General features: G+C 38.3%; 1 protein-coding gene across 1 annotated transcript in view; it reads left to right on the top strand.

Annotated features, from left to right (window-relative positions):
- The window catches only part of LOC107683712 (uncharacterized), a 22,758-nt gene extending 1,385 nt beyond the window's left edge, over positions 1-21,373 (top strand). Inside the window, exons 2-7 of the mRNA XM_016479784.1 lie at positions 18,793-18,893; positions 19,027-19,156; positions 19,776-19,825; positions 20,499-20,607; positions 21,000-21,158; positions 21,252-21,373. Coding sequence (XP_016335270.1) covers positions 18,793-18,893; positions 19,027-19,156; positions 19,776-19,825; positions 20,499-20,607; positions 21,000-21,158; positions 21,252-21,373 — 671 coding nt within the window. The remainder of the gene's footprint in view (positions 1-18,792; positions 18,894-19,026; positions 19,157-19,775; positions 19,826-20,498; positions 20,608-20,999; positions 21,159-21,251) is intronic.
- The last annotated feature ends 1,849 nt before the right edge of the window (positions 21,374-23,222 follow it).

Below are 23,222 nucleotides of genomic sequence, written 5' to 3'. Positions count from 1 at the left end.
GTCTTCTGAGGTCAGATTTGGTAGCTGAGCTGAACCAGACAGTTATAGAAGTGCAGAGGACGGATTCAATGATGGCAGAGTAGAACTTTTTCAGCAGCTCTTGAGGCAGGTTGAACTTCCTCAGCTGGCAAAGGAAGTACAACTTCTGCTGGGCCTTTTTGACAATGGACTCAATGTGAGTGTCCCACTTTAGGTCCTGAGAGATAGTGGTGCCCAGGAACCTGAATGTTTTTCCCAGCCTCACTAGCTGCTGCCTGTCTGTCAGGAAGCTGGTGATCCACTGACAGACAGGAGAGCTGAGTTTGGGCAGGAGGAGGTTTGGGATGACAGTGTTAAACGCCGAGCTGAAGTCCACAAACAAGATCCTCACATAAGTCCCTGGTCTGTCTAGATGTTGCAGGATGTAATGCAGTTTGTCTTTCAGACCTTTCCACACTGAAGCAGGATCACTGGAAAATAATTGTTTTTTTTTAGCTTTCCAGTATAATTCCTCTTTGCCTTTTCCAGTGTGTATTTGGCCTGTTTATACAAGAATCTGTCCTAGTTGCTCACGAGTCCTTTTAGTGTCATTTAGGTGCATGGAAAGGCAGTTTCTGTGTCATTCTGTGAATGTATGAAGACCAGAGATTAAGAGGTCTGTAAGGAATCTCAGTCTGTTCTTTGTCTCCTAGGTGGGGGAAGTCAATCCAAACAGCTCGTGATTACTATCACTGGTTTACATGATGGTCATGCTGTCCATTTCTTTGACCATTAATCTTGCTTACTTGCCCCAAAATTGACAAGAGCTCACATGTGCTTGCGGAGGAATGTAAACACTCACGAGAATGAACGAGCAAAACTCCCGCGGTGAATAGAACAGCTTGCAGTTAACAAAGAGCGCTTCTAGATCGGGACAACACATCTTCTTTAACGCTGTAACATCTGTACACCACCTTTCCTTGATGTAAAAACATATCCCGCCGCCGTGCGATTTCCCCGTTGATTCTGCGTCACGGTCTGCTCTAAACAGCTTAAAGCCGGGCAGATGTAGCGCGCTGTCAGGTATGGCGTCATTCAGCCAGGTTTCCGTGAAACACAGAGCAGCAGAGTTTGAAAAATCCTTGTTTGTCCTGGAGAGCAGAAGAAGTTCGTCCGTTTTGTTGGGTAGAGAGCGGAGATTCGCCAGATGGATGCTAGGCAATGGCGTTCGAAATCCGCGCTGCCTGAGCTTCATGAGCACGCCGGCTCTCTTCCCCCGTCTGTGAGTCCTGAAGCGCTTGATCAGCGCCGCTGCTCCGCCAACTACAACGTTCAGCAAAATGTCCGAATAATCGAAATCCGGTAGAAGATTTTGTGGTGTGTTCTGCTGAATGTTCAGCAGTTCATCCCTGGTAAAACTGATCATGTTTGAGAAACAAAAAACAGGAAAAACGAACAAAAACAGTACAAACACTGGAGAGCCAAGCACCGTGTGCGGCGCCATCTTACTTGCAATCTAGTTAGTAAGGTTTATGATGATCATGCTTTAAAATGTTTTAAAATTAGCTTTTTTGTTTCAGAGAAGCCATTGGTTTCATATGCTTTTCTTTCTTTCTTTCTTATAATATATGAATAGAAAATAGAATAATATGAATAGAAAAGTGTAAAACAGGTGGATAAATAATTACACTCGTCACTGCAGGTTTCCGACTTCACACAGCTGCCTGTAATCCATCTGGGGACATTACACCATATCTGACAGCAAAAAAGAGAGAGAGGAGGGGCGGTCACATGATAACTCTCACTCTTGTGCTGCTTTCTCTCATGTACATTTCACACACTGACCCACAAACACTGCAGCTCATAATGTCACACTGTCACACAAGCTGAATTGAGGAGAAATATTTTAAACAATTTTATTACACGTTCTGATTCATGAATGCGTAATAAAATACAGTTAAAGGGATAGTTCACTCAAAAATGAAAATTCTGTTATCATTTACTGATTCTGTTGGTCCAAACCTATGTGATTTACTTTCATCTGCAATATATAAGAAGATATTTTGACTTTTCACTGTATTAGCTTTTGTAGTTTTCCGTTGTGAGATATTACATTGAGAAACAATTGTATGTGCAATTTCAGCACCCGACCCTTTATTCCAGTGATGAGAATGAATAGCCTAAAATCTAAAATCTAAAATCTAGTCTAACTTCTTTATCCTAATCTAAAAAAAAAAAAAAAAAAAAAAAATCTTCTTTCTTCCTTTTGTATATACATGCTTATTACATATTATTGTAGCCCAGTTTGTGCTGGATACAGTGTAATCAGACTTTATCCATTAATATGTTTATAAGAAATTGAAAAAAGCACAAATGTCAGGGCATGTCAAAACTTCTCCAGGGCCCCAAAACCCCCTCACACCCCAGAGTTTTAACAAAACACAAAAAGTCATACAGGTTCCAAATGACATGGTGAAAATAATTTTCATTTGTGATAGAAGTGATTTTGCAACTCAGTATGTACGAATATTCCCACGTTTAGTTTTGTATTGGCCTCAGCATCTCTCCCTTTTTTTTTTTTAGTGACTTGGGTTCTGTCTTATGGAGCCTTTGGCAAACCCACTTGGTGTGAGTAAACACATTCCTCAACTGCACAGCGTGCCACAAGATTAGTTATGACTTTGGAGAATGATTTTAAGAGGAAAACTCTGTCTCAAAGAGAAGATTTGTGTATGAGGCAAGCCATGAGCCATGTGTGCCTTTCATGAAATGCATATGGTGCCCAAAACAAAAATCATCAGTATTAGAAGTTTGGCCCACAGAGCAGACAGAACAATTAAACTGGATTTAGCCATCATAGCGGATCTATGTGTGGAATGTGACATCATGATGCCATCATGTGAGAATGAGTTGAATAATGAGAAATTCCAGTAACAACTGTCCTCCATCAATTCGACTTTTCTTTTTATTAAAAGGATAGTTTACCCAAAAATGAAAATTCTTGGGTTATTCCAAAGCTGTAGAACATTTTTTAGTACATACAATAAAAGTCAGTGGGATCCAATGTTGTTTTGGACCCCAATGACTTTCATTGTATGGAAAAAAGCAGTTGAAGCATTATTCAAAATAATGTTTTTGTTCCACAGAAGAAAGTCAGTCATGTAGGATTGGAAGAATTTTTGTTTTTCGGTGAACTATCTCTTTAGATAGCAAATAGGTCAATACCGTTTTTCAGATTATGAACTTTTGTGGTTGAACTTTGGATGTTTTATGGTTGAAGATCACACTGATTTTCTTTGATTTAGAAGGAGCAGTCATGTTTAGGCTCTTCAAGGCCTGTCAGGAAGCCCCCTCATTTTTATTCATGAGCTCTTTTCAGCCTTTGTCCCATTAAGCGAGCAGACTTGTGGATTAGATCCGACTTGTGTCAGTAATATCATTATGAAAAAGTCATGACACCCTGGGCCATTTGTTCAAAAAGGAGGGAATTTAAAGAATAGCACTGTAGCTATCAGCTCTTTCTGCTTTTCTTTCTTTGAAGAGGTGTCTTCCTCCCTCACTTCCCCTTCTAGTGATCAATATGGGCCATCCAATCAATTGCTACACTCAATTAAACCTTTATAATTCCTTTCAAGCAACATGCGTTTAAAGAAACGTGAACTGAAAAAGCAGCCCATCCACATTAGCCTCTCTAGCTCTTTTATTGGGCTGCCACAGGGGCGGCATTGGCGTATGGCAGTTGCCATATCCTAGCATTCAGAGTTCAGAAAAAACATCATGATGATGCTTGTTAAAGATAATCCAAATATTTGTAGGAGAACAGACCTGAACATTGCTAGGTCGAGGTTCCTAATAGTGACAATTCATGGTAGCAGGTACGATGAGTGCTGCTGTTATGATAATAGACTTCTCTGGTTGGATCCCGCTTCAGGATTGTGACCTTCAGGATTGTGGTTAGCGTAGTTTTACCTTTGTTTTGGTAATTACAATGTTTCTTTATTATTATTATTTTAACAACATAGAAATCATAATGGCAGATTTTACAAGATCCTAAATGTATACATGTATGCATTATTGCAAATGTAATACGTAATCATGTTCTCTGTGTGGAGTGTGCGCAGTCATAGTTTATTGCATCAATTATCGCGTGTCTTTTTGATTAGCTCCCATCATGCTGCTAGCTACTTATGCAATAAAAACTGCACAGACGAGATAAGACATATGTTTTTATATTTAATGCTGTTCACTCTGATTTTTATTTAATAGTGCATCATGCCCTTTTTTAGGTAATGTGGGTTTCAGGAATGTTGTTGTCGTATGTATTGCCACAGGGAATTATGCCATACCCTAGGTTTTTGTGAATCGCCTCCACTAGGCTGCCATACAATAGAACTTGACGGAAAACAATCCTCATGTTTTGGAAAATAGGTCAAACTATATTTCATAATTACGACTGAATTTTTCACTATTATGATTTTTTTTTTATCTTATAATTGTGACTTTATATCTCACACTTATGCATTTATACACACAATTGCGACTTGATATCTCATAACTGATTTCATATTTCAAATTATGACTTTATATCTCACGATTGTGACTTTACATTTCACAATTATGTATTTCACAATTGTGACTTCAGTAATTGTGACTTTAGACCTCAAAATGACTTTATATCTCAGAATAGTGACTTTACGTGTCAGTTGGTAATTGGCAATTGTTACCTTATTTCTTAACTTTTTACTCTGTGTACATTTCTTATGGTTGTTTTTATGCTATATTATGAGAAGGTTCATTAGAAAGATCAGGAGATCGACAGTGAAGATGAACAAATTGCCATGTTTTGACAAGAAATTCATGGGGCTTCATTTACGTTCTATCTTCCCTTTTTGAACTGATAATGCATTTGCCACAATAGGACTTTTGACCAGACCGCAGCTCCCCCTGGTTACCACAGAAACCAAAGAGACCCTTCTCTGCTCATCTGGGCCCTCTCCCTTGTTTTCCTCTCTCTGCTTCCTGTAATCTCTGTAAATTATACTGACAGATATTTTACATCTGATTTGAGAAAAAAAGGAAAAGTCAAGCTAAGCATTTTTTTTATCTTTGCCAGTGAATCCTTGATAACAGTAGACCTGCGTCTTAAAGCAGGAACTGGTGGTCATAAACACCATTCCCATGGGAAAGTTTGTAGAAAGCCACAGTTTGTCTTTTCCTTCAGCGCAAAACGTTTCCACTGCAGCTCATAATGCAATTAAATGTGTGTGTGGGGAAAGCTGGGCTAAAGAAAGGGTTTGGGACACGTCAGGAACCCTGAGCAACCCACATCCTGTAAATTAGGTCTTCATGAGCCACATCTCTCCACAAACACACACACACTTTTTCATTTTTTCGCTTGTTTTCTCTCTGCATAAAAGCGAAGGTAGGATAAAAGAAATGCACAATGCTGACATGCATGAGACGAGTGGCCCCTTCTATAAAAAGATAAACGGGACCAACCAAAAAAGGAAGGGTGAGAGAGAGGGATTAACTCGTGTCATCATCTTTACACTCTGAGAGTCAATCGGCTCGTTTAAAGTCAAATGAATTCGTTTTCATTTAACCACACTGGGTGTGGGAAAAGCACTTTTTGTATAAAAAGAGGCAAATAAACTCTTCCTTGCCTTTAACACAAAGCCAAATAGAGGCAAGATGCTAGTGTGTACATGTTTTTTTCTCCCTCTTCTGCTTGACACATTGTTTCTCTACATATGTTAAAAATTAAACAAATTAAATATCTATAATTATTAATATATATTTACAATTTATATTAAGTATATATTTAATATGTTTAATGTTTTATTTTTATGATTTATAATTATCATAATTCATAATAGAATATGATTTATAATTATTTGCCAAATAATCTGTCATCATTTGCTCACCCTCAGGCTGTTTCAATTCTGCATGAGTTTTTTTCTTCCGTTGAACACAAAAGAAGGTATTTTGAAGAATGATGGTAACGAACAGTTGCTCGTAGCCATTGACTTCTATAGTAATTTTTTCAACACTTTGAAAGTCAATGACTGCCAGGAACTGTTTACCAGCAAGAAAGAAACTCATACAGGTTTGGAACAACTTGAGGGTGAGTAAATGATGACAGAATGGTAATTTTTGGGTGAACTTTACCACATCTTACACTTAGGATTATGAATATTAATTGATGGATTAATTTTTTTTTTTAATACAGGAAACTGTTGTTGCCATTTTATAGAAGCTTTATATAAGGCCACCTCGTAACCATGGTAAAATTACCTGCCTCTCGTGAATTATCACTTTAATTGGCCCAATATTCAGAGACTTACAGCTGTAACAAAGAGCACATCAGTTGTTTCACACGTACATCTGAATAGTTTAGTTGCCCTTCATGCAAGTTGAAAAAATATCTCATTGCTCATTCACACAGAAGTATTTGGTTAAAAAAATGTCTGTACCACCCCCACTCATTCACACAAACAGTCCTGCAGCCCTATATCCTCACTGCTGCTAAACTTTGGTGGTCTCCAGCCTTCAGTGGATAATTGATTATGGGATTGAAGCTACAGGGCTTTAAAGGGGGAGAGGTGAAAGAGGTTTCCAAGGTCAATGCCTCCCTCCTTCTTCTCTGCCTCCTTTCTCTCAATTATTTGGACAAAGTCTTCAATGCAATAGTCATTAAGGTTCAGCCACCAGGGGAAATTCCAAATATTTGGCCGTATTTGCTACAAATTTGGAGTCAGGAGTGCTGCAAAACATGAGGATGTTGTTTAGGTGCATCTTAGCAGTTTCTGGTTCACAGGCAAGGAGAAAGTAGACTTCTGAAGAAAACAGCCTGTTAAGCCATGGAAAACATGCTTTGGCCTTGTCATTGATTTTTACTTCATATGCTACAAACCCAATTCCAAAAAAGCTGGGACACTGTACAAATTGTGAGTAAAAAAGGAATGGAATAATTTGCAAAGAGTTTGAAGTTATCATCATCTACAGTGCATAATATCATCCAAAGATTCAGAGAATCTGGAACAATCTCTGTGCGTAAGGGTCAAGGCCGGAAAACCATACTGGATGCCCGTGATCTTCGGGCCCTTAGACGGCACTGCATCACATACAGGAATGCTACTGTAATGGAAATCACAACATGGGCTCAGGAATACTTCCAGAAAACATTGTCGGTGAACACAATCCACCGTGCCATTCGCCGTTGCCGGCTAAAACTCTATAGGTCAAAAAAGAAGCCATATCTAAACATGATCCAGAAGCGCAGGCGTTTTCTCTGGGCCAAGGCTCATTTAAAATGGACTGTGGCAAAGTGGAAAACTGTTCTGTGGTCAGACGAATCAAAATTTGAAGTTCTTTTTGGAAAACTGGGACGCCATGTCATCCGGACTAAAGAGGACAAGGACAACCCAAGTTGTTATCAGCGCTCAGTTCAGAAGCCTGCATCTCTGATGGTATGGGGTTGCATGAGTGCGTGTGGCATGGGCAGCTTACACATCTGGAAAGGCACCATCAATGCTGAAAGGTATATCCAAGTTCTAGAACAACATATGCTCCCATCCAGACGTCGTCTCTTTCAGGGAAGACCTTGCATTTTCCAACATGACAATGCCAGACCACATACTGCATCAATTACAACATCATGGCTGCGTAGAAGAAGGATCCGGGTACTGAAATGGCCAGCCTGCAGTCCAGATCTTTCACCCATAGAAAACATTTGGCGCATCATAAAGAGGAAGATGCGACAAAGAAGACCTAAGACAGTTGAGCAACTAGAAGCCTGTATTAGACAAGAATGGGACAACATTCCTATTCCTAAACTTGAGCAACTTGTCTCCTCAGTCCCCAGACGTTTGCAGACTGTTATAAAAAGAAGAGGGGATGCCACACAGTGGTAAACATGGCCTTGTCCCAACTTTTTTGAGATGTGTTGATGCCATGAAATTTAAAATCAACTTATTTTTCCCTTAAAATGATACATTTTCTCAGTTTAAACATTTGATATGTCATCTATGTTGTATTCTGAATAAAATATTGAAATTTGAAACTTCCACATCATTGCATTCTGTTTTTATTCACAATTTGTACAGTGTCCCAACTTTTTTGGAATCGGGTTTGTATTTATTTTGCAGCTTTTATGTGGATGTTGTTTCATGCACTTTGTATTTGCCCCTGTCACATTCAATGACATTTGCATTGAACACTTTTCAATATTGTGTTAAGAAGATTTTTTTTTTTTTTGAACAGTGAGTCATTTACTGGAACAAAATTCCAGAAAAATGTCACATGTTCATTTAATCCCCTGAATCACAACATGGCAGATAAACAGCTGCTTACTTCACTCCTTCAAAAATCTGTCCAGCATCCCTCCACCGCACAGATTCCAGTTTTATTTCTATAATTGCATTCAGGAGGGGAGCTTGAGAGCATGAGTTGATTCTTGTGATTAAGCCTTTGTGAACTTGTGAATGATCATTCGAAGGATAGTCTCACACTAGTCATGCTTGTTACTCTCTTGGTGAACTGTATTGGTTAGTTGCTTGCTCAAGGTCAAAAAGGCCAAAGTGTACTGGCATCTCAGTAACTCTCTAATTTCAGGATTATGGGTCAATGGAAAAGCATGCTAGAAATCCAAATCTTTAACCATCATGCAGTGTTGCCAAATCTTGGTAGATCGGTATCGCTGGTATGTCAAAACATACCCAGAAGCGACTTACCTTATCAAAACAGGCTTATACAACTGAAAATAAGACCAGAAAACAGTCAAACAGTCAATTTTTTTTGTATAGTGCTTTTCACAATACACATTATTTCAAAGCAGCTTTATAGAAAATAATGATGTTAATGTTTATAATATCTTAATATCTTCATGCATTTTACTTGCATTTAGTACATTGATGCAGAATGATAATAAAGTTCAAACTTTGCTACGAAACAAGCAATCAAGTAGTTGAATGCAAGTATACTGTATGTATGCGGATACAGTTGGTATATCAAACTTCATATATCGAGCTGTGCAATTAATATAGTTTACATTTTGCATCAATATAAAGAATCCCGCACATGAGATTTGCTATATAGTATATACGGTATTGCTTTACGTGTATGTATGTAGGTAAAATAAGATGTACTATATATCCAACTTTTAATATATCGCTGGTCGATAAAATATAGTCTGCAACTACGATATTATTTATCTATTTATTTATAACACCTGATAAAAGTTGCTTATAATTATAGAACAAGGCAACACTGGCATTTTATACAAAAACATGTTGTTTTGTTTTGTCTTTTTATTTATCCTCTTGTTCGTTGTCTATCTTAAACAAATGTTATGTATAATCGTCACTTGATTACACTTGGTGATCATTTGTTCCTATACATATGGTTGCTATTTAAGCAAATTCCTAGAAAAAAGGCAATTAAGGGATCCGTTGCCTATAGTTGTGGAGGCCTGGGAGGGTGGCGAAAGAACCTGACTGTAAATACGAGTAAGACTCAACCAATTAGATTTGCTAAACCCAAAAGGGGGCGTGTCCATACAAACCAGCTTGCTCCGTGACAGTGAACAGGAGAGTGGCCCAGGGAAACACGAGCAACACAGGAAATGTTCAATATGTTGGAGAATGTTAAAAACTGTGCTGCAGCTTTCTTTAGCGAGGAGCCCTTTCTGACAGTGCTGAAACTCACTGTTGTTATTGGCTGGGAGTCTGGGCCCTCTCCCAGATCTGCCTCACTCTTTCTCTCTCTCTCTCATGCTCTGTGGCAGCGAGAGCAGTCAAAACCAAAAGAAAACATGCTTCGAAAGAGAAAAGTTGGGAAATTGTAAAGGGGGATAGTACCCCTCTCAGCGATTGCCATGAAGAATGTATTTATTGCATGTATTTAGGACCAGTGCCTAAGAGAATCTCATTATATAATAAGATGTATAGCCAACCCCTTAAAATAATTAACGTTATTTAATTATTTGAGTGCGGTATGTGTTACATTAGCTTATTACGAGAGAAATTAGTGTGAACATTTTTTGCAAAATATTCTCATCTGAAATAAGAGCTCTTGGCAAAAGCTTTTGCATAAAAATGTTTGACAGAGGAAGAGGGTGTTCAGTTTGCAGTTGTTCTCAAATGGCTTTTGAATATTGTGTAAAAGAAATTAAGGGGAAAATCGGTGTTGCTACAAATATTTGATTGAGGTATCATGCCATATCTGTTTTGCTGGGCGGTAAATGAAAAGCATTTGTGTGGTTCTTCAGTAACACGACCCAAGAAATAGAATGCCAAGTTTCAAAACTCGCCCTCTCCTTCCCTCATATCTGATAGCAGAACATCTGCACGCTAGTGACACTCTGTGGCAACCATAGGGAATCCTCCACCTTCTTATCGTGCACAAATATAGCTGAAATATACAAAATGTCAACTAAATACAGAGATAGTACAATTTGGTAATTTAAATGAGTTTGACAGACTCTCAGAGGTGTTTCCACCAGGTTTCCTGAAGTGAGACCACAGTAGGGTTGCAGTTCCTTAACAGTCTGGGATGTGAACGTGTGCACTGGATTTGGGAAGCTGGAAGTAGTCAAGCTTTAACTCAGAGTCTTTAAAAGATGCTCAAACCCATTAAAAGTTTAAGAGCTACCGGAGTCTTGAAGGAACACACTCGGCCTCTGTTGACTGTGGGTTCCTGACAGATAGCTGCAGTCTGACAAATGCCATGTTTCCTAATAGTAACTTAATTGCCATTATGGTGAAAGCAGCTTATTGATGAAGACTGAACTGCAAGATGGCTCAAGTAAATGTTTGTGCTGCTAGAAATGACAGATTGTGCAGTAGTTGCAGTAGTAGTTCACCTTTTTTATTTTATGTTTTCATTTAATTTTATTTTTGGACATTTAAAATTTTATATTTCATTGCGATATCACATAAAGTTATTGGGCGTGAAGATATCATTATACTCTAAAATACAGAACATGATGAGTAATTATTTTATAGCAAATCTTATTCCCATCTGACCTGTCCTGTTGATTAGAAACATTTATTGTTAAGTTGCTCTTTTTATGAGCCTGGAACTTCTACCTGACAAGAAAAGGGAATGGTGCACATAAGCCACTGTGCAAATATTTCTAAAAAATGTAATATATGGGTAAAAGTATAAATTTTCAGTATACATCTTGAAGTGTTGAAGTCATGAAAATGCACTCCAGTACATTCTCAGCATAACAGTTGACTCTCTCTACTGTGTGGTTTTCATTGGGTTCCTGTAAAATCCCATTTGTCAGTGTACATGAAAGTTCTTTGCATGGTTATGACTAGGCCTACAAGGAATCTGTGCACACGGAACTCCTTTATACAACCTTTGCCCCTTATGTGTTTATTAAACATTTTAGCTAATTTGATTACTTTTTCAGCCACCAGTTGGGATATATTATCCTTTTCTCAGCTCTGTTTAACATATTTACATTTCCAAATAAATTCTGCAGAATTCCACAAGACGTCCCTCAAAATCAGCAGGAAATGTAAAAAGTAACATGCAGATACTATCTTGGGCTAGCTGTAATGGATGCTTAGTCATGCAACACAGTTACTGCACAGCCAACCCTGTCATCCTTTATTGTGCACAAATGTTTTTGCTTAAATACATATATAAATATCAGTGGAGCCTTTGATAAACAGGCTTAACAACTGGCTCTTAAAAAAGTACTAGAGCATGGTGACCTTTTCTTCTGCATGGAGCGCTTGATACAGTGCTGACAGTTCTTTCTGCTCCTACTGTGCTCAGAGACATTGGTGATAATTAAAACATTATGATTTGTGCTTTCAGTCATTTTATTGGGCCAGAAATATAAAGGTTATACAAAAGCAGTCCTTTAACAGCAATACTTTTGTGTTTTATGAATGCATATTCCTTGTACTGTAATCCTTACTTGCAGTTGTAACTCAGATAAGGTAACTGCACATGATAAGTTATGCACTACTGTTCAAATGTTTGGGGTCCGTAAGATGTTTTTATTTTCCCCACCGGCGCTGCATTATTTTGGTCAAAATACAAACATTAAAACATTATGTAAACAGTAAAACATTATGTTAAAACATTATGTAATATTATGAAATATTACAATTTAAAATAAGTTTATTTTAATAGTTAAACATTTAATTTTTTTTCCAGAATTTACTGTCACATTTTAAATTAATTTAATGCATCCTTGCTGAATAAAAGTATTAATTTCTTTTTTTTTTTAAACCGTTTGAATGGTAGTGTACTCTATCTCAAATTATGAATCTGTATTTCAGTGCAAAACCTTGCTTTTTTTTTCATCTACCTGCTGTCCAGTTTAGCCAGATGTGCTAAAATAGCATTGTACTGCATTCAAATTAAGTCATCATCATTTATTTTGATGTAAACATGCCTTCTTTCTATGTATTACTTAAGTTCATTATAGAGTACATAGAGATTCACAAAACAAAACCTAGTGCAATTACCGTTGAGCTATTGCTAAATACGTAATTTTGTTTGAACTAGATTTTTTTGTGCACATTTTCTAAATTATAGCTGATCAAATAAAGGAGAAAAGCATTATTACCAGGCAAATTGTGTTAGTTGTTAGTGACCTCCTAGTGTATCAGGTGATTCAGAATGCTCAGCATTAGCAGCATAGCTTAGCAAAACACAGCAACTTTGTAGGTGGAACAACAGACCAAACAAGAAAAAGAACAGATTTCACAGTTATACCGTAACTACTATAATTGATCATGTAGTTTCATATAGTGCTCCTAAATTAACTGTAATTTTTCTATATAAAATTCGGTAAGGTCAGCTTGGCTCTTAATTTTATTCGCACATCTCTTTGAGGGCAGAGCAGTGTCCTTAGTACTTTCCATATGAAAGGCCCTTAATGAAACTAGCATTCATCTCAAGTATTCATCTGAGCCAAAGCATAAAGCTTCATCCTATTCTCTTTCAGGCCACTGCTAAGCAACAACCTACAGAGGATTTATTTTTTTTTACTGCTGGAAGGGTTTTGGTGAGAGAGGCTTGCATATTGATGCTTTGAGGGGGTCTGTTTTCCTTTCGATGAAGGTTTAGGTGATAGAGGTGAAAAAGCTATGTTTATCTCTCTGTGATACTCAGACTTTTAGTTTCTTCTGGGACTGGGAGTGTCAGAAGGACTTTCGGTGAACATCAGGGAATGGGAGGAAGTAGCGATGGACACGGCAAAGCATACGGATAACCGACATTCCAGACGAGAAAACACCATCAGCGTTGTACAAAGGTTCCTGTGTTGCTCCTGCTTTCGGACAGGTGAGAATGATTGCTTGGAGTCCGATCAGGAAAAGCCACAAAATCCCAAGGCTGTCGCGGATGAGGAGAACGTCCACATCGTTGTTGAAGATTTGGGAATAGACAACCCTGGATTTAGCCTCGCTGAAGTTGAGCACTGCGGGCCTCCTCAACAGATCACCATGGGCCGTGCTGCTAGTTCTGTGTCCATGTGCAAAAGAGCAGCTTTGAAGAAGAAGCTTGCACCACTTTCCTCTTTACCGCTTCAGGCCAGACCGATCCAGGATAATAATGACGACTCTACTCTAGACTCTCTTCTGTATGGTTCTGGCAGCACTAATGTTGGAGATGGTGGTCTTCTTACTCCACCGGTCATTAACCTCATTCCTCCGACACCTTCTGATGTAAAAGATGATGACCAGTTCTTTGACATAAACTCGGAAGAAGAGAGTCTGCAGCAAACGTCAGGCAGCGAAGGAATGGACAGTATCAGCAGTGCTGCTATGGGAGAACAGGAGAGTGAGGAAGATGTAGACCAAGAAGTGGAGTCTGAAGGTAAACATGAGACCAAAGATGAAGAACATCCACAGGCGGAGCCTCAAGAGGAAGAACCGGCCAAGAAGAAGAGTGTAGAGAAGTCTACAACACATTTCCTGCGTAGCACCTTTCATGTACCCCCTCTTCCTGAATACCCACGCAAAAAGTACGAGGCTTCATCAATCTGATGAGACCACTGGCATGTTTGAATATGACTGGAGATTAGTTTTGCTTTAATCATGATAAATTCTGAAATAGTCACTTGTGTGTTTGCATTGTCAGGAAGCCTCAACACTGGAATCAGTTTGCTGCAGTTCACTGAACATAATCTGGGTGAGTCTGTTTTCATTTGTGATGAATCTTCACAGTAGTCTTCATGCAGGTGTTTGAGGTCCTATGCACATTTATGTTATGGAGTTTTTGATGTATAGTATACCGTGCACAGTTTGATCTCTTTTTGTGACAATAGGTGCATATCTTAACCTTCAGAAAATGTTAATTGTCAACCTTGAGAGGTCGAATTAAATTATATGCAAGATTGGGCTTGCAAATTATATTACTTTAAATACTTAAAATACAAAAATGATTGCAAATGTAATTTAATTAAAAAATACATTTGTTAAAAATGTTTACTACAGTTGAATAGAATATCAATATTTAAACTGATATTAATATCAATAATAATAATAGTAAAAATTCAGTTGTTTGTCAAACTTTTGACATGGTATGATTTCTAATTGTTGAATATACTGCCGAAAAGGGCAAGATCACTGATTAGGCTAATATCTCAATTTTAAGTGTTTAATACGAGGTAGTTTTAATAATAGGTTAATTTTATATTAAACAATACTTTATCAAACATATTAAATAGTTCTCATAACAAAAAAAAAAAAAGGGTTTGTCTCTAATGTTTCTAAAAACGCCATAGAACAATAAAGTACACTGTATTTGTTGAATGGGTCAGATAGGGAATGAAAAATGTTAGATATTTAACCTAATAACAGAAAAATTATGGTGCATATACATCTACAAGTATTTAAAATTTGGTAGGTAACAATTAGGCAACCTTTGATAGCACTTTTTTTTTTTTGATGAGGCAGAGATCTAAGAATTGTCGGAATTGTTCATCATTCACTAATTCATTTGTCTGAAATGCTGAAAACTCGCTTTCATGACTCATTCATTTTTGATGATTTTATTCATGTCCTCATCCAGGTGTGGTTTTCTATAGAAAGGGCAGAGGGTGTGGGTGGACATCATGCACAAAGCAACTCCTCAAAGCAAAGATATTTAGACCCTTTAGTGAAGTGAGCTGTTGTTCCTTACTGAAAACTAAGGTGTTTATTGTTTGGTCTAGAGAAACGACACCCAAGGGCTAACCTGTTTTGGACAATGGTGTCTATGCTATTGCGAAGGGCGGCTTTTGTAGATATTTATCACAAGATTCCCCAGCGTAAAGCCATACCTGTTCCCAAGCATTGTATTCCAGGTAGAAACCTTGACACAGTTGTTCCAGGCATCTTAAGTCTGTCTCAATGTTCATACTTTTTTTGCTGTTGTTGAATCACTACACCATTGGTAGTTGTGAATAAATATATATGCTGACAACACAGGTGCGTTTTGCGGTGAAGCCCTAAATCGATTAACATTTGAATGTGTTTCTTCATAATTCACTCTCCTGAAAGTACAGTGAGTTTGGTTCAGAGGAAACTGTATTCTCTGGTGCTGTGTTTCACACTGGTCCAGAGTACAGTGGGGCCCTGTGGAAACAGCTGGCAGGGTGGAAAGACCTAGATACTTCCCACGATCCCAAAGGACTCTCTTGCTCTGATCCTCCGAATATCTGTACCTCTACCTCCCTCGGCCATGCGGTTTTCCATTAAAAAAAATTGAATTAATTTCCATTAATTCCATTAATCCATTTTTCAATTTACTGGCTTTTGCAGGGAGGAGAATGTGTTGGACTGCAGCACATATGCGTGTTATTCTCCTGCAGCGAGATCTCGTTGTTGGTTCCCTCAGATCTTGACCTGTGTTAAGTCCTTGGCTTTACTGAGTTTTCCCTGCAGTCTCGGGGCAGGCTCTGCACATATCCTCTTCCTGTTCACTGTCTAGAACGACCAGAGGCTGTCAGAGGGCCGAATGCACCACACAGACCGTGTGAAGTGACCCAGTTTCTGAAAAGCCTCCTGTCCTTTGCTGGACAATTTTGACTCTGTCTGGGAACTAAACAAGCTGAGACACTCTCGTTTTTTCATAATTACAATTTGAATAGATGTAGTTGATAGAGCTTAACTTAAGTGTACATTTTGCAGGAAAAAAAGTATCTTGTTTGGACTGTTTCACACAATTAGTCTAAGACGGGTCTCCAAACTCGGTCCTGGAGGGCCGGTGTCCTGCAGAGTTGAACTCGAACCCTAATTAAACACACCTGAACCAGCTAATCAAGGTCTTACTAGGCATACTAGAAACTTCCAGGCAGGTGTGTTGAGGCAAGTTGGAGCTAAACTTTGCAGGACAGAGGCCCTCCAGGACCGAGTTCGGAGACCCCTGGTCTAGGAAGTTGGACCAATTCTGAAAATCAGTTTAAAGGTCAATTTAATTGCTCTAGAAGGAAGTCACTCTCCCTTCCTCTTGCTTGTCAAGCCACATTTATTGTTATTTCAAAAGTATAAAATGAAATGCCCTATTTGCCTGGCTCAACAACCATCATAGTATTACCACTTTCAGAAAGCCAGCAGTAAATGTTATTTTCAAAGGATTGTGGCTGAATGATAAAAGAATGAACATAAATAAATATCTTATTTCTTAAGATCTTAAAATTCTCCAATGAACAGATACGTAGGCCCTGAGTAGCTAACATCTAAATGAAGGATATTAAGTTGCAATCAATTAAGTTGTGTGTGTTTTGGGTGTAATGTATGTGATGAATAATTGCACAACAACTGCATATGCAATGAATGGTATTAGTGAAAAATGGCATCAACTAATCACATCTTGATATTTCAGCAGAACAAATTTTACATATTGCTTCTCTAGCATAATTGTTGGTCATGGGGAAGTGCATTCACACTGCTGATGTGTACCTGTTGTAGCTTATCCACATTGTGTGCATTAAATAGATGCTGAAATCGTCAAAATACATCAGTGTAGAGGTGCTTATTAAACTTTAAGTAAGTTGGAAGGAAGGACGTAAGGAAGTAAGTGTCAGGGCATTGAGGAACTTTAAGGGAAAAAACTGTTGCAAAGTCTCTCAAGTCTCTGTGTTGGCTATCTAGTATGCCTTTTTTACAGGTTAGAGAGTTCATTGGTGGGACGGATGGGGTCTTATGTGATGCTCTAGGTCTTGTTAACACACTGTTTGTGGTAAAAATCTGATATGGGAGGGAGTGAGCTTCCAATAATTCTCTCAGCTGTTTTTATAATTGTTGGTCATGGGGAAGTGCATTCACACTGCTGATGTGTACCTGTTGTAGCTTATCCACATTGTGTGCATTAAATAGATGCTGAAATCGCGTGCCTTTTTGGCTTGTGAGGTGGTACAAGTGATGTGCAGACCCAGAAACGTCTCCATCCTGACTGTCTCTACAGGAGACCCATTGATGTGCAATGGGAGGTGGTCAGTGTGGAACTTTCTGAAGTCGATGTCTCAGTTTGTTTTGTCAACATTTAGAGACAAATTGTTGTTTGCACAGCAGTCTATTAGATGCTCCTTTCTGTGTGATGACTTACTGTCGCTGATGAGGCCCACCGCTGCGATATCATTCTTGAACTTGATGATGCAGTTGTACTGTGTTTGGCAGTACAGTCGTGAGTCATCAGGCCCTGTGGGGCTCCAGTGCTCAGTATGATGGTGCTGGACCAGTTATTGCCTATCCCAAATGTCTGAGGTCTCCCAGTAAGGAAATCCAGATATAGAGGGAGGCATTATTGCTGTGCAAGGTCAGTTTATCTGTGATTTTTTAAGATTGTGTTGAATATATATATAGATGGATGGATGGATGGATGGATGGATAGATAGATAGATAGATAGATAGATAGACAGATAGAAAGAGCTTCTTCTGATGACATTCTGATTGAATTTAATGGATGTAAATATTGCAAAACTGACAAATCTGTAGGCTCAAAAAACTGATCTCCATGATATACCGTTCCACCATGTTCCACTTAATATTTAACTATTGAATTGACATAAGACAGTAGTATGACTCAGGCAATGAACAGTACAAACCTAGAACTGATGCCAAACACATACTGTTCCCTATTATGCAGAACCAACAGGGATCAGAGAGTGGATTTTTGACAAGACTTAAGACCATCGTTTCAGTGTGTCAATTCCCAGCACTTGTTTGTTATTCCTGCTTTTTTTATGAAGGAAAGGGAGGGGTGTTCAGAAAGCAGTGTGGTTATGGGAATGTTAGAATGTCTGCTGTCTGTGGGAAAGCATAGCATGTCACTGGTCACTAAAGTATGCCACTGGTCAGACAGTCCCTCACTTGTCCTTTTTACTGTTAACCCAGTTTTGCAACATCCCACAGTGTGGTTTGCTGCATGTTGGCATGTATTTACAGAGTGTGCCATCAAGGCTCATGATAAATCATTGATGACTGAGGTTACAGAGCCCGTGTAAAAACATTCATGGTGAAAAGAAAACACTTTCATTCCTCCCTCAACATTATTAGCTCAAGTATTAGCACTAGCATGCAGAGATTAAGTAGCTGTTTCCGGCTGACATTATTAATTTGAGACAAATTCCAACCAAGCTTTCAAGTGTGTTCCAGAGAGCACAATACACCAAATATGGTGCTCTATATTGTCCAGACTTGAGTTTGGGACCAATTTTTCCCATGTTAGCTTGAAGTTCTACTTGTTTTGTTTCCCAGAGATGGACTCAATGACCCAGACAGAGTTAGGACTTCTCCAGATCCAAAAGTTCTTTCCCATCAGTTCAGAGGGCATTTGCTAAAAGTGCTGACATCTTGGTGATGTCTTGTTTTACTCATTTAGATGACCTGAGCGACAAGGATGCCAGCAGCCATGAGTTGCTAAAGGAAGAGTTGAGTCTACTACCGCTGAGCAGTAAGATAAGCATGTTAACACACCAAAAGGTAAAATCACTCAGCATTACCTTTACAAATGGTACCTGTTTAAAATAACCCATTAATATAATTCACATTTCACACAGAATATATCGAAAAGAGGTTTTACATGTATGAATGCTCGTTTGTTGTTCTATCACAGAAACCAACCACTAGGTCCAGTAGTTTGGGCGATACGGTGCTGAGAAGTCATACCTTTCACTCCACATGTCAAGGAAGAGATGAAGTCCTTGAAGATGAGGAATCCCCACGTCAAAGGAGGATAACTGTTGGTAAAGATGTGATGTGACCTTATATTGTGATCCATTGCTTGAATTACAAAGGCTAGGATGCTATCCTTATCATATTTATTTAAAGTGAGTGAAGTGAAGTGACGTGATATGTAGCCAAGTATGGTAACTCGTACTCAGAATTTGTGCTTTGCATTTATCCCATCCAAGTGCACCACACAGCAGTGAGTAGTGAAAACACACATTCACACGCACCGTGAACACAAACCCGGAGCTGTATGTAGCCATTTTTTCTGTGGTGCCCGGGGAGCAATTGGGGGTTCGGTGCCTTGCTCAAGGGCACCTCAGTCATGAGTAGTGAGGGTGGAAGAGAGTGCTGTTCATTCACTCCCCCCACCTACAATTCCTGCCAGTACTGGGAATCGAACCTGCGACCTTCTGGGTACCAGTTCAGCTCTCTAACCATTAGTCCCCCCATTTTGTATTAAACTCTGAAAAAGACCACTATGTGTTGTGTTTTGGAGGCTTCCCACTAGACCTTTTAACTAGTGTAACCAGAAAGACTTTCTTGGTCAAATAACTTAACCAGCACCAAGTTTTGCTGGTGAATAGGATCCTAAGATGTTCCACCAGCTAGACCTGTTATTTTTCCTCTTCCCAGCATCATACATTCCTCAGTCAAAGGACCACACTGGAGAAAGTGCATTGAAGGTAAGGCTATTGTGTGTGTGTGTGTGTGTGTGTGTGTCACCCAAATAGGAAATAAAACAGTTATCGAATAAGCATGTGTCCTAAACTCCTGAAACATCGGTGTCTCATATTTTAGAGCTGTTAATGCAATTTATGAAAGATATCAATTAAATCTGTATGTGTGTGTGTGTGTGTGTGTGTGTGTGTGTGTGAAAAATATTCTGACAAATAAGATTATGAATGGAGCTGAGTCAAGTCAATAAACATAGCAGACTTTTATTCCTACTTAACTTTGAACATACACTGACCATCTAAAACGTCAAAGTCAGTAAGATAGTATAGTCAGTGGAAAACTATAGCCATTTTGTAAAAGTACAGGCAGTTCCACTTGAAAATACACCTCATGTACAGTCAGAGCATCCACAGCTGTAGGGTATACACAAGTATACTCATGCAGCACCTTTCATAGGAGCACTGAAAAATCTCCTTGGTTAAAAAAAAACTGTTAGTCTTTTATGGTGGAATGTTCTATATTGGTCTTTTTTTGTGTGGGCACATCTTTCATTGCGTTAATTCTCTGTGAACATGCCGGAGAATGTTCATGAAGAGTTATTTCAAGTAAATAAAAGTGTCTACATGCATGCATATTGAGATCTTCAATTGCATGTGTTTGTCTGTATCTGTCTGTATTTAGTGGGATTCTAATGGGTACAGAGCCAAAACTTTAGCAGAGCTGAACACAGAGGAGCTTTGCCAGTGGTTTAGTAATATTGGTCTACAGAAATGCCTGCCCTTCATTAGAGGTAAAAGTACAGTTTGCACATTTGGTTTTGTCATATTCCCACCCTTTTTAAATGTTTAAATTCACCAAACATTCAAAGAGACTAATGCATAGCCACAAACCAATAACTGTTCAGATTATGTATTACTCATTTTCACTTTGAAGTTATTGCATCAGTTTAAGAAGTATTTCCATGCATCAACTTAAAAAGAGAGGAAAAGCAACATTTTCTAGCTAATAAAACACCATAGAGACTTTTACCATTTCTAGCTAATGATTTGCAAGGCCTATTTGTAACACATTCAAACCAATAAAGAGCTATTTTAGAGATCCATTAGTGTTATTTATCAGAAGCAACCGTTTAAAGAGATGTTAATAATAATGTTGTGGCTTCGGGTGGATCAAACCTTACAGAGGCAGAGTTCAGTGGATCTCACATTGCTTCTATTGATCTCAACACCCTCAAAATCCTTCAAGTGTCCAATCTAGAGGAGAGAGAGAGGCTGCTGTCTGCGATTTACCATGAGTTACACCCCCCAAACTCCACCACTCAAAGACTTGACACCATCCTTGGTACTATAACACAACCGTGAACTGTTTGAGTCCACGTCTAAGTACTTTGTCTGCAATTTTCTGGTACCAAACTTGTTTTCTTTCCCACAAAAGAAAGATTTGGTCCACACAATGTTGAGAAATTCACAGCGGCTTTGGTGTCCATGACCAAGTCAAGATCTTCTCTTCAAGTTAGCAGCATCAACATGAACCGATGCTCATTCAAATTCAGGTAGATTGTCCTTCTCTGTAGAATGTAAAACACATTCTGGTAATTACTATTTTGGTAATTGTTTTAGAATGTAAAACAATTACCAAAATGACATTTACATTATTTTCATAACAGTATTTACAGGTTGACCTGAATATGTGCCCTGTTCTCTCTCACAGACAGAAAGAGCAAAATGCTAGATTTCAGAAGAACTAATTTCTCATTGAAATCACAGTCAATGGTACATTTCTGTCCATTCAATTTTGTTCCATCTAATAGTTGAACATATCATTTTGTAAATTAATTTCGAAGTTTGACAAATGCCTATATCTGTGTGTTATTTTGATTTAGCGTCAGATTGAACAGTTCATTTAAGGACACCTAAAGAGACAAGTGTGGGAAAAGTGGTGGAGTCCTGTCTGAGGATGCTGGGAATTAAAGAAGACAAAGATCACTTCAACCTGAAAAGCAGTGAAGGTTTTGTATATAAAAAAGCAAAAAGGAATAAAATATCTACAGATGTGCATATACAATTGTGACCCTGGACCCCAAAACCAGTCACAAGGGTCAATTTTTTCGAAATTGAGATGTATAAATCATCTGAAAGCTGAATAAATAAGCTTTCCATTGATGTATGGTTTGTTAGGATAGGGCAATATTTGGTCGAGATACAACTATTTGAAAATCTGGAATCTGAGGGTGCAAAAAAATCTAAATATTGAGAAAATCGCCTTTAAAAGTTGTCCAAATGAAGTCCTTAGCAATGCATATTACTAATCAAAAATGAAGTTTTAATATATTTACAGTAGGAAATTTACAAAATATCTTCATGGAACATGATATTTACTTAATATCCTTATGATTTTTGGCATTAAAGAAAAATCAATAATTTTGACCCATACAATGTATTTTTGGCTATTGCTACAAATATATTAAGACTGGTTTTGTGGTCCAGGGTCACAATCGTCTTTGTATAACAATCTACCTTAAAGCCAGAAGAACCTATGGAGTCATTTTACAAATCATTGATAATGTATACAATATCACATATGAAAGCAACCCTACAGGTCAGACTCTCATGTAAAACAGAATACTTGTATATTACTTGCAGTAAAGCAGATGGCTATTTACCTAGCATGTCCACTAGTGTGTCCTTTGGGATAATGCAAACACACACACAAAAGCCTAGGAGAGTATGTATTAAAAATTAATCAAATCAGTCTGACGTACGCTCAATTTATTGTATTATTTTTAGGGTTTTTTCTTTTGTCTTTGGAAAAGATCAGCCATTTAGTCTTACGTTTGGAGAGAATCATATATGGCTTGTGGCTTGTAAGTGCCCTGGAATTTACACAGTGAATTTACTTTTACATACCGTCTCTATTTTTCCACGTTTTTCAGATAAGTTCTCCCCTGAGCAGCAGATTGGAGATTTGCCTGGCTCAGAGACGAGACTAATGGAGCTTCACTTATGTAGGAAGGTAGACCGAATCGCATGTTTTAGTCGAGTCTTTCAAGGGAGTAAAAAAATCCCACAAACATAACTGTTTTAGGAGATAAACATATGTCGTTTCAAATTCAACTTTTGCCTCTCAAAACTTGTAGGCAACTCAGAAAGAGGGTCCTTATTCATCAGATAACATTATTTGTACCACTGACGATATTCAGCGCAAAGATCTGCTAAACAACACCAGGAAGATTCAAGAGCTAAATCAACAGGTGGCTTCCCTTCAAAACGTCATCATACAGGTAAATACATGCTGTCTTCTTTTTCACCATTGTAAATAAACACTATAGGGCTGGTTGTCACACAGGGAAGAATAAGTCTTGTGAATATTGTCATAAAACTAATATTTTAGTATTGTGTCTACTTT

This window comes from Sinocyclocheilus anshuiensis, unplaced genomic scaffold (assembly GCF_001515605.1).
Source record: "Sinocyclocheilus anshuiensis isolate Anshui unplaced genomic scaffold, SAMN03320099.WGS_v1.1 scaffold413, whole genome shotgun sequence".
Classification (NCBI taxonomy): Eukaryota; Metazoa; Chordata; class Actinopteri; order Cypriniformes; family Cyprinidae; genus Sinocyclocheilus; species Sinocyclocheilus anshuiensis.
Note: the sequence above shows the minus strand (reverse complement) of the source record. Positions and strands in the feature narration are given on the sequence as shown.